Below are 12,509 nucleotides of genomic sequence, written 5' to 3'. Positions count from 1 at the left end.
ACGTTTTTCTTGGCTTTGATGCGAGGGGCTGCCATGGCTGCTGGTTTAAGGGTTTTTCTAGGCGTGAGATATAGTGTAAAGGTTTGGATTTGGGTGAGGGTCGAGAACTAGCATAGGCCGAAGGGTTTCTCTTGGTTATGTGAGTCGGTGGTGGCTAGATCAGAGGATTTGAGCAAGCCGGTTATTCAAAGGCCGTTCTTAGCCTTGGACCATACCCTGGTTGGTCTGAATCATGGTCTAAGACAGCTCGAATGCTGCTGGACTTGACATGAATCCGATCAAGCGAGTTTTTTGAGGTTTCGTTGCGTTTGGTCGCTCCTCGGGTGTTTCACGTGAAGTCGAGTGCATGGGGCTGTAGGCTCGGGTGAGTGGTCCAGAGAAGAGGTCCTGGGCTCGGTCTTGGTCCTAGGGTACTCTGGTTTGAAGCTGGTCTGGTTTCGTGTGGGCTAGGGTCGAAGGTTTACGGTTTGATGCGCTAGGATTTTGTAATTGGCTAGAGCAGAATTTTTCACCAAGCGACAGCAACTTGTAAGGCGTGCGAATCGGCTGTAATTGGGTTGTGTAAAGGCTATTAGGATGTTTTTAAGGCGTGGTAAAAATTTGATTAAGTTTTGGGTTGATTAAGGTTAAAACCGGGACTCCGGACCAAGTTTTAAAACAAATCATATAAGTTTTGAAACAGGCTCGAGTTTACATCTAAGAAATGCTTATTATTATGTTTTGAGGTTTTTTAAGGAGTTTTCTAGGCTTCGGGTCAAAATTTTGAGGTCCAGAAGTAAAATAGTCAATTAGAGTTTCGAGGGGCAAAATGGTCATTTTGCACCCGGGTCGAGTTTTAGTTCTGGCAGCGCTATAAATATGATTTGACATGTTTTAAATGTTTATATTATCATGTATATTACTTTTTATGAAATTATGAAAAATACGCTGCATGCTTGATTTTAAGAAAAATTACGTATATGCATGATTTTGATAAGTGATAAATATGATGACATGGTTTGAATGATGAGAGTCGGTTGTGACTAATATGTATATGTATACGATGACATGTAAGGCCAAGGCTCAGTGAATGGGTAATACTGCGCTGATGTGCCCGCCGCCGGGTACCACGATTGTATGTAGATGGATCCATCAAATAGAGCAGATACGAAAGTCATAACTAACGAACTGAATTCAATCAAGAAAATGAACACGTATATGATAATATGTTAAGACATATTTTGAGATGTTATGCCTTATTACGTTTACGTTTACACTTTTAAGACAATGAAATGTATGTTGATTACAGTACTTTTCATTGTTGCATGTTGTATATGTACTCGTTATAACGTTATAGGTGTGTTGAGTCTTTAGACTCACTAGGTGTAAATGATGCAGATCGGCATATTGATCAGGAGATTTGAGGTGCCGAAGAATGAGCAGGCAGAGTTGGATTTGTGCATGCGAACCCGAGGACCGTATTTTTCGCACATCATGTTTTATGAGATAGGAGTGAATTGTATATTTTTATATCATTTGTTTTATATATCGTTGGTTGTTAAGATTTTTGCATGCTTCTCTTGTGAATTATTTTGCTCAACAGTCTAGGGTTTGACGTTCGTCATATTTTTAACTGCAATATTTTTGCTGATAGTTGAATACTTTTATTTTTAAAATATGAAATTTTCAGCTTTTATCGCATGCGTGCTTAAAGATGTATATTTTCGAAAATGAGTTTTTTTAAACAAATTTAGTAGTAATGTAAATAGTAGACGTTTCATTTAAACTACCGCTACCTTTTGGTTGGAGAATATACTACTCCAACATTTACTTGCCAAACAATAAAGATAAAAGATAAATTATCGTTGTAAAAGTATCAAAATAACAGAGAGAATTTCATTCCTCCATATTGCTCCCTCACCGTGCGGGCTAATTTTATTTTGTACAAGCTAAATACAGAGAACTATTTCTAATAACATCAACCCTTATATCCAACCCCAAAAAACATGCATCATATACTTTGTACAAACTCTTTCTCTAATTTTGTTACATTCTATTGACCTAATTAAACTTATCGGTATCAAACAAAATGAAACTCCAAACCAGCAAACTTCACTGATAAAGAATGATCATCGATCCATCTTTGCAGGTAATAAAACTTTTCTCGACCGCAAAGAGGATAAGAAATCATACCGCTTTCATCTAACTATACACCGATTGACCCCATCGAACTCTTCCTCGGATCATATACCGCCAAGAATCTTTATCTTTATGTACAATCTTTTATAACCAAAGACGACAAATAAACAAAAGTTTCCTGGAAAAAGAACAGACAAATGCATATAGTCAACACTCTGATCAAAATTTTCAATACTGACTACATGATCATCTGGTTAAATTGTGATTAATACTTACATTTGGGGAAATGTACAGCCGAATTCATGATCCACGGTGCCTCAAAGAGCAGCTCCGGTACTTGTATTACTACAAGCATCAACTCGAAAGTTTTAAGTATTCTCATCAGTCACCGTGTGAAAGAATCTTGAAACTTCTCGATACAGTTGCTCAGCCTCAAACGGTTTTGAGACGTAACCATCCATTCCACACTTCACACATTCTTCACTTGTAGCGTGAATGACATCGGCAGTCATGGCCAAGATGGGAACATGCCAGTTTGAGTCATTTTGATAAGCTTCAACCACAAGTTCCCCACGTTGGATCCTGTCGTTGATTCTAGACTCAATGTCTCTAATTCTCTTGGTAGCTTCAAACCTGTAAGTCATCACAAAGATCTAAAAATTACACCTCCTAGCTCATTTTTAAGGTATCATTTACAGTTGGCACTAGATTTACATGCAATATATGTCAAAGGGATCAAGCGACTGTTGTGCCAAAAGTAATAGCCAGTGATAACACCACATTTCAAAACTTTTAGATTATACAATACCACAAACAGCAACAAGAGACGGGGGACTCTAGTCTTACTTGCTACTACAAATGTCTTTAAAAGTAGTGAATGCGAATTATTTCATATTTTGGAACTTTAAAGATGGCATCCAAAAAAGGAATGGGATACTATATAAGGAGCAGATAGAAACCATGAACATAATAACAAACACATTGATAAGTAATGAATCTACTACACATTAATGGAGTGCAGATTACTTACCCATCCATTTCTGGCATTTGAATATCCATGAAACATGCATCAATTTGATGGGGTGGAATTAACAAGGAGATGGCCTCTTTCCCCCTTTCCGCATTGACTACATCAGCCCCATACTTCTTGAGAGCACCAGCCGCCACCCTGAGGTTCACCGGATTGTCGTCCACAACCAATATTTTTCGACCACGAAGGAGATTTCTTAGAGACAACATATGAAGTTCTCCATTGCGATAATTTCCTCGGTTCCCAACACCCATTGCCCGTTGTAAGGATGCAGCCAGGATACTTGCTCTCAGAGGTTTTGTGACAACAAATGGAGTTGGAACACCTGAAGGTGAAGAAATGGATCGGGAAGAACTTGTAGAATTGGATAAAAGTAACATTCTAGGAATAACCATCGAGTTCATCTTTGTCACACAGTTGGAAAATAGAGCCGACATGCCTGAATCTTCATCCCAGATTTCCTCTTCAACTAAAATCATGTTTAAGGTTTGATTTCTGGAACTTAAGCTGGACAAACTACTATTCAGATTTGGTACTAGTTCAACTTGGATTCCAAGTCGCTCGACGTGATATTTGGAGACTTTAGCTCTCACGGGATTGGGATCCACTAGCAGAGCCCTCATTCCCTGGAATTCCGAAGAAATGGAGGCAGTCTCATTGTTCACTTGCTGACTCATCTGGTCATTGAAACTGGAGCAGCCATTAGTGAAAACAGCTGTGAAACTAAAGGTCGACCCTATCTGCGGCGAGCTCGCTAACCCAATTTCACCTTTCATTAGGTGAACCAAGCACTTGCTAATGCTTAAACCAATGCCAGTGCCACCATGTGTCCGAGTGATAGAGGGCCCAACTTGCATGAAGGGATTAAATACTCGGGACTGAGCTTCCATAGGGATCCCTTGACCCGTATCCTCAACTGACACAATTATATGTACTTGGTCTGCAGAAGATGATGATGCAGAAGAGGTGGGCAGTACCTCTTGATTAAATGTCCTAAACCCGGCCCAGCTTTGTCTTCTATCAACAACAGGCAACCCACTCAATGTGCTGTCTGTCTCCACTTTTAATTCAGCCACTTCTTCGACAAGATGTACCGACACAAATATGTGTCCTTTATCAGTGAACTGCAAATAGAGAAATCATAGGTTTAAATGTACATTTATAAGGTGAGAAACTATACAGTAATACATACATATATAGAACACTTACTTTGATAGAGTTGCTAACCAAGTTTGTAACAATCTGACGAAATCTTCCTGGATCGCCAACAAGTGTGGCAGGGACCTTATTGGAGACATAAACTGCCAACTGTTTTTGCAATTGTATAAAGAAAGTGGATTAGAAGATAAAGGAATTTAAACAGGTGCACCGGAGCAAGCAACGTAGGAACAGGAAATCACATGCATACCTCGACCTTTTTATCTTGAGATTTTCCAGAAAGCGATAATACATCATCCAGAATAACCCTTAAATCAAAACAAACTGCTTCAAGCTCGAGTTTACCAGATTCAATCTTTGCTAGGTCCAATACCTCATTTATGAGAGAAACTAAAGCTTTTCCACTCTCTCGAGCGGTTCTAACATAATCTTGTTGAGTTTCATCCAACTCTGTATCCATAAGCATATGCAGCATTCCTGGGAAAGAAGTTACTTAACACGATCAGAATACTTCAAATGTGATTTACTAAACTGACCAAACAAAGAAAGAATAAGAGCACTCACCAAGAACACCGTTCATTGGGGTTCTGATTTCATGGGAAACAGTAGCAAGAAACTGCATAAAAATAAAATCATTTATATGCATGTGGACCGCATTTAGATATGAGATGTAAGGGCTTTAAGAAAACAAAGTACCTGTGACTTTGCAACATCAGCAGCCTCGGCACGTTTTTTAAGCTCCATCATCTCATGATAATCATCCTCCACTTTTGCTATCCGATTCATTGTAGCATGGAATATTTGCCCCACAAGCAATGAAATTATAAGTATGCCAACAGATGTAGTAATTTCAACCCAAGGCCAAGGTGGCTTTTGTTTGAATCTGCATTATTGATATTCTTTTAACTGTTCTACACCAAGTATTGACCAAACCAAAAGCAAATGCAATTCAGGGGAAGATAAATACGGGAGCCGAGGATTGAACGGCTCCCCTCAGTATATTTTTTATAAAACAATATGAGGAACTTTTTTAAAACTGCTAGTTTTGCCCCAGAAACACATTCAGTTGCTCACGTCATCCCATCATGATCCCACTTTCCCAACTTTCTGGATCGACCATGGGCTTACTTATGAATTCTACAAAGGAACAAAGTACAGAACTTCGGAAATCAGAGAAAAGTCACAAAGAAACGAAGAGCTAAAGTCACCTGCAACGCATCTCATGCTTTCTAAATGGATCTCCAAAGTTAAGACCACTGACATGATGCATCCCATCAGACGAGGCATTCGAACCATACATGCTGATAGGATGTGAGAAATTAGTAGTATCATACACATTTACTAGGATAGTTTGCTTACTAGCAAGCTGCTGGAGCAATTTTTCCACGAGCGATTCAATATCAAAGATACCGCCGAGATACCTGTAGGAAAGTGGAAATATCAAAGCGAGTCTCCCACTCAGCCTCATTTCTTTTCAAGTAAAAATAACTGGAACCAAAAGCTACTTCAAGACTAAACAATCTGAAGTCAGACGGCGTACCCAGCAATAGCTTGGATCCTCTCAGCAGGAGTTACACTTGGGGGGAGATCTCTTTTGTAGACTGCGAAAGTTAGTATTACTCCAAGGCGGTTTGTTTTCAGTAACCTAAATGGAGCAGTGAGAACGCCTTTTCCTGATTCTCTTGCTCGTAATACATTCTCACGATCTTCCTGTTAGCAAATAATTTGAGTCATAAGGTATTATTTCTTATTACTCTCACATCTCGATTGAGGCGGATAATATCATAAAAAGTTTAGGTGGAATTTAATCACAACAATGACGTGACTAAGGTGGATAACATCACAAAAAATAATTCCCTCCATTCTAATTCATGTTATATGCCCATGGAATGTGCAGCAACTTCCTTATAAATAATAAAGAACAGAGATACCATGTGGAAAAAATAAGGGTTCACTGTGAAAAAATTTACCTCTCCAGATAGCATATCAACAGAAATTACATGAGCAACAGTATCTTGTGCGAAGATGACAGGGACATATTCCTCCTGCACAGGTGACGGCTCAAGGTCCGCCGGATCATACTCATCTTCATGTACCGGGGTTTGTACCACTTTATCCATCCTCTTAATAGTCCAACCTTGTAGTTTCTCAAATTGTTCTCTTTCAGAATAGAGCACCCTCACAGCATATGCAACTCCACTCGTAAGAGGTCTCTCAAATGCTGTTCTTTCAGTATACCTCTGGAATGTTCTCTGCAAGGTTTTGGAGTCAACAATGTGCTTTAAATCTTGTCACAAAACTTGGCACTCAAACAAAGACATTTGCCGATGCATTCTTTATCACAATCTAACTAACCATTTCCTTTGGCAATATACATGAGAATACTCGTGACTGTTATGGAATCTAACAGAATAATAATTCCACATTTGATAGCTAATAACAGAATACAAAATATTGGGATCCAAATCTCCATAAATTTTGCAACCAATAAATTCATCCACACAAGAGAACAAAGTTAGACAGCACATGTTAGTAACCTTTATTTCTGACTCTTTCTAGACAAAATATAAATTTTGCAACCAATAAATTCATCCACACAAGAGAACAAAGTTAGACAGCACATGTTAGTAACATTTATTTCTGACTCTTCTGGAACGCCATATATCACCGAAGATCATCACACGGGCCTTTAGTCCCTGATCGCTTGATCAAGCTTTTAGAAACACGAATATATAAGAAAATTCAAGGTTCACCTGATCGATGGCAGTACGGAATTTTGTCATGATGAAAAATCGAAATCATGACAGACATTGCCTGTATATGATTCATGCTAACGTTAAACTGATCTTGCAACATCCTAGCCCTCTCATCACACATACTGGCAAGCGTCTCTTTTCTTTTCTCCGCAACTTGTAAGTTCATATACCAAAACATGGAAAAGGATACTATAATCCCAAATACTATCCATGCTACCAAAAGCGGCCTCCACCAATTCTTCCTCACTCTCCGGGACCCAATATACTGTGAATAATGATGGTGGATCTTACACCCACAGTCCGAAATATGCCCCCATAATTTCATCCATATTTGCCCCCTATCACCAAGAAAACCAGCCTTTTTGGTCATAATTCCTCCATTACTAAACCAATTCAGAGAAATTAGAGATAGAAACCAACTGCATAGCAACAAAAGAAGATGGCCCACCTTCAAGCCAAATCCAATAACATGGAATAAATTCATAAACACTAAATAAGTAGCTTCCTCAAACAGTGCCAAATTGAGTTACCATCTGAATTTCTTGCCATCTTTGTTAAATCTCGCCACTAATTCCCCATAAAATCTGTAGAAGATGCCTTAGGTAGAACTCCACCATAAAAAAAATTCCACTCCTCAATTCTTTTATGCAAGAAAAAACATCCAACAACCTCCAAAATCAGTGAAACAGAATGACCAAAAACAAGTTCCACGGATGATGCTATCTTATCCACCTAAATTGCGTTAAACTAGCAGCTCAAAGACCAGGTCTTGAGGAAGATAAGAAAGTTCCCAAACGCCCCACCAGATGAAGAATCAAGGAATACCCAAGCTTCCAACTTTCCGAAGTACAAAACAGAATTTTAATTCCTATCCCTTCAGCTACCAACCCAAAACCTCACCCTGTGAGATGCTCCAAAACGAACCAAGCTAAGATTCTCTAGAAATAGCAGTTAGATCATAAACACGCATGGAAGCATATCTTAGCTAGGACAACAAAACCCCCCAACAAAGAATCTGACAGCAAAAAATCTTGTTTCTAAGATGGTCTCCTTGAAATCTTGGAAAAAATATTACTCAAACAAGATAGATTATGGGGTTTGTTTAGTTTGACTCTCAAATGAACCAACTTTCGGAGTTCTAGACAACAGCTGAGGCAAATAATTAGTTTGAGAGATTAATGATTGCTGCAGTAAATAATGTTCCCACTATGAGAAAAGAAAGAGTAGACAAAGCAGCTAATGAGCAAAAAAAAAAAATTGATTCATATGGTCACTGTGCTACAAGAATCTTGAAAGCAAAATGAGGGTGGTGGTATAAACGTCCGCTAGCTAAGGTCCATTATCTCTATTGGCATTTCATCCCATCCATCCAACCCAGAGAAAATAATTCCAAGAAAGATTATTTTTTTATACTTTATTATAATTATTACTCGAATCCAAGAATAAACTAGTACAAAGAATGAATAACCATAAAAAAAAAAAAGAAAAACAAACTAACAAACAAAATAGAAGGGCAGAAAAGGTATATTTCCACTCACCTAGAATATATATAAAAAAATAAATAAATATCAGTGCTTTTGCCAACTTTATTTTGTGTGCTCATCCACTAGACAAGCCCTACACGCCAAGAAGTTAACTCGATTGTTCTTTGTATGCATCTGTCATCAAATGTCATCACCAGCCTTTGCATACACACACAAAATATCATTTTATATTCATAGGAGACCATAGTTATTTTATTTATTGCACAAAATTTTTTACAGATTATTATTTTATTCTCTGTGTTCTCTCTCATTAAATTTTCTGCAAGCTGGAAATGGGAGCATAAAGAAATAAAGCATGAAAAGAAAAGTTGGATGGAAACTCAGGAGGCCCCATGATGGGTACCTTCAAGGTGTTATTATGTTTTGCTTTGGAATCTTAAGTGCTGTTTAGCTAGAGAATTCCAGCACTTAATTAATTTAATTATTAATTTCTAGTTCACTTCATTAAAAATAAAATAAAATTCTTTCTTTTTAGAGAGAAAATGTCTCTTGTCGGAAGCTTTTTAGTGTTAATGTTTCATCTATTTATTAAATATTATGTTATTCAGTAACAATATAATTTAAATATTTCAAAAACTTCATATTTTTGAATCTAACCCTTGATATTAATTGTCGGATCGAAGGTATATCATTTTACGAAAAAATATAAATCTATTAGGAAAAAAATGGCATTTGGATTAGATTAAATCCATGTCATAAACTTTTATTATTATTATTTTATAATTGGCATGGTGTGCCGTAGGAAAATCGTGCAATTATAGAGTTTTTTTTACCATTTCATCTTCTAGTAAAAAAATATATATTCTTCAAGTTTGGAACTTTTGGCAACATAAATTGACTTTTATGGTGCAGGGCATGGTTGTACCCAACAAACCTAGTTCTATGATTGGTATAGGCTTTGTCCTCTCCAGTATTATTGTTATTATAATATTATTATTATTTTAACACTAATAATAACAACAAAGAAACGAAGAAAGCAACTTACTCACAAAAAAGACAAAACAACTGAGGTTACCCCATGTAAGAAAGTTGACAATTAATAGGCCCGTATTTAATTTACATGACAAATATAATAAATAATGGGTACATTTGTCGTAGAAATTGTGGTCATGTTTCCAAATTTTCCTCGTATTTTCGATTTAATATAAGAAAATTGTCACGCTGTCGTTTTAATTTCAGCTTCAAGGAATTGTCCGAGTTCAAATAAGTATATACTTTTGAAATTGTGCAATAAAATTATGAGCTTTGAAAATCATTAAATTTTAAATTTGTATATTATTTATGTCATATATGAGACATGAAAACTAAAACAATAAATATAAATACATAATTGATAATTTAGCACAAATTTACAATTTTTTAAGTATCAACTGAATCAATTTTTTTGGATTTTTTAGTTCGGTGATTTGAAAAAAAAAATGTCAGATAAAGAGTTAAAAAGATTGAATCACAACTTATATTTACTTAAATATCAATTAACCCTTAATTTAATATGCAAAGGAATATATAATTTAGTGCGAAGTTGGCTTTTACTGAATCACTTGTAAAGAAGTGATTAGGCCATCACTACACGCACTCTCTTTAATTTGGAGTTACGGGCTTTGAAAGAGTGGCCCACATCAGTGCACTACTAATTTGGGCTGGACCGATGTTAGATGCCTCTAAACCATTATGGGCTTTTATGACACGTGTTTGGTATATAGGGGAAAGAGAACTTTTGAAGCATCTCATTGCCACGTGGGGAATGAGATAGTTTTTCATATTATATTATATTACATTATTGAATTTGAGATTTTTATATTAATTATTTCTAACAAAAATTGTAGGATTCAGATCTTTTGACTTGACTCGTGACACGATCTGTATAAATTAGAAAACGCTTATGAGACGGTATCACGAATTTTTATTTGTGAAATGGGTCAATACTACCGATATTCATAATAAAATGTAATACTCTTAGCATAAAAAGTAATACTTTTTCATGGATGACCCAAATAAGAGATCCGTCTCACAAAGTACGATGTGTAGACCGTCTCACACAAGTTTTTACCAATTAGAAAAACAGAATATGTGGTTTTCATCAAGTTGAAATATTAAGGTAAATTTCATTCATCTGCTTATATTAATATTTCATACACAAATTGTTTAGGACAATGTCTGCATTCCACTCGTTCGTTTTAGACGCTAATAATTTGTTATAATTGAGATTTGAATATGAGAGTTTAAAATTATATTTGTTCTAAATATTTAGAAAAATCGAGATAAATCCAGAATCCATCATGTTAAATCATGAAGTATGAAATCGCAAACTGTAGCGGAAGCATATTTGAAGTGATATACTTACGATTCTGAAAATTGAAAGGTACATAAATACTCAAGTTTATCCATCATGTTAATCCTTCACATTGTCTTCTAGAATCCATTATATTAATCCATCAGTTTCTCTTCAGATCTATTTTTGATAATGGGGTTAGAGATAGGGAATATGATAATACGTTATCCGAAGATCATGACCATTATATGTATAATGTTAAAATTTATTTTATGATATTTATGTTTTAGCTCATCATAAAAACATAAATTACATTTTGTCTCTACATGTTAAAAGCTCACAACTTATCAGATAAATTAAAGTCCAATAACCAAAACTTTAATCGATCACTATAAATTTGGCTTTAACTTAATAGACAACATACAACACATAATTATTCATATATAAGCTCATATACTAAAATTGATATAACAATATCCAACTTAAATTATATGTGTAATCTCATAATTATGTTTTGTGAAAATAACCTTATGATCTCAAAATTATTGTCATATCTGAAATGTAATTATAACTAATATGGCTCATCAATCATATCAACATAGGATCAAATCAGTCTTCGCTGCACTGGTGATAACTGGACCCATCAATAGTCATATATGCCAAAACTGAATGACATAGATTATGAAGTTGATGTATATCTTAGGATCGGTTATAAGAGTCGAAGTGTTTAGAAGGGAGGTTAAATAAACACTTAAATATATTTGACTCTTTTTCGATAAAAGTGAATCAATTTAGTAATAAATTGAGTATAAGAATCTTCTTGTCGATGTCAATCAGTTAACTAGTATAAGTGCGGAAATAAACTGACTGACAGATTGAATACACCTGCCGAGAGCGCTTGGCAGCGCGCGAGTAGGGGCGCGTTTGTGGTTTTCGTGTACCTTCGGATTTTTCTGATATTTTTTCATTTCCTTGGCATTGTTTGATGATTGTGGTCAGTTACAATGGCCAAGGAACACCACTATGAATGAAAGATCATAGTCTTTTCACATGAAAAATATTAAATTGTTAATTTATTGAAAATCAAAAACATATACACAACATACTCATTTTGCATATTGTCCTTCTTTCTTCTTCAACAAGAGAGATTTCATTCATTTCCTTGTGATAGAACTTGAATATTTGAGTGCTCATTATTCAAGAGTTGTAGTTGTATCTTGGGAGAAGATTGACACAAACTTCTAGCACATTGTGAGGGGCAAATTCTTCTTAAGGAGAAAGTGTTCAACATTTGCCTCTACAAAGCCATTCCTTTGTTTTATTCTTGCTTCTCCTCTAAAATTTGAATACCCCAAACAATCAAGGAATTGCTGAAATAAAGAACACAAAAGATTTTATGGATGTTTGGAGACTTCAAATGCTCATATGTCACCTCTTCTATCACAAAGATAGGATATTCACTAAAAGACTTTGATTGATTCCAGAAATTGTAATAACCCACTTCAGTTTGATCTTAATACTGCAAAACTGAAATTCTTAGTATCTTTACAATTTATCAGTACACAACTGCTTTTCTTATCTTAGCACAACTGATCTTACGAGATTGAATACAACAATGTAATGTGAGTGCT

General features: G+C 35.8%; 1 protein-coding gene across 1 annotated transcript; it reads right to left on the bottom strand.

The window, feature by feature from the left end:
• Nucleotides 1-1,856: 1,856 nt before the first annotated feature.
• Nucleotides 1,857-8,445, bottom strand: LOC142525484 (histidine kinase 3-like). The gene is given in 13 exon segments (XM_075629797.1): nt 1,857-2,296; nt 2,395-2,751; nt 3,149-4,272; nt 4,358-4,456; nt 4,557-4,783; nt 4,871-4,922; nt 5,003-5,189; nt 5,515-5,727; nt 5,847-6,016; nt 6,277-6,558; nt 7,060-7,074; nt 7,076-7,659; nt 7,765-8,445. Coding segments are annotated over 11 exon segments (3,105 nt in total). The 5' UTR covers nt 7,547-7,659; nt 7,765-8,445; the 3' UTR covers nt 1,857-2,296; nt 2,395-2,486.
• Nucleotides 8,446-12,509: the final 4,064 nt, after the last annotated feature.

The sequence above is a fragment of the Primulina tabacum genome, chromosome 14, assembly GCF_025594145.1.
Source record: "Primulina tabacum isolate GXHZ01 chromosome 14, ASM2559414v2, whole genome shotgun sequence".
NCBI classification, from domain to species: domain Eukaryota; kingdom Viridiplantae; phylum Streptophyta; class Magnoliopsida; order Lamiales; family Gesneriaceae; genus Primulina; species Primulina tabacum.
The sequence above is the reverse complement of the archived record's forward strand: the minus strand, read 5'-3'. Positions and strand labels throughout refer to the sequence as shown.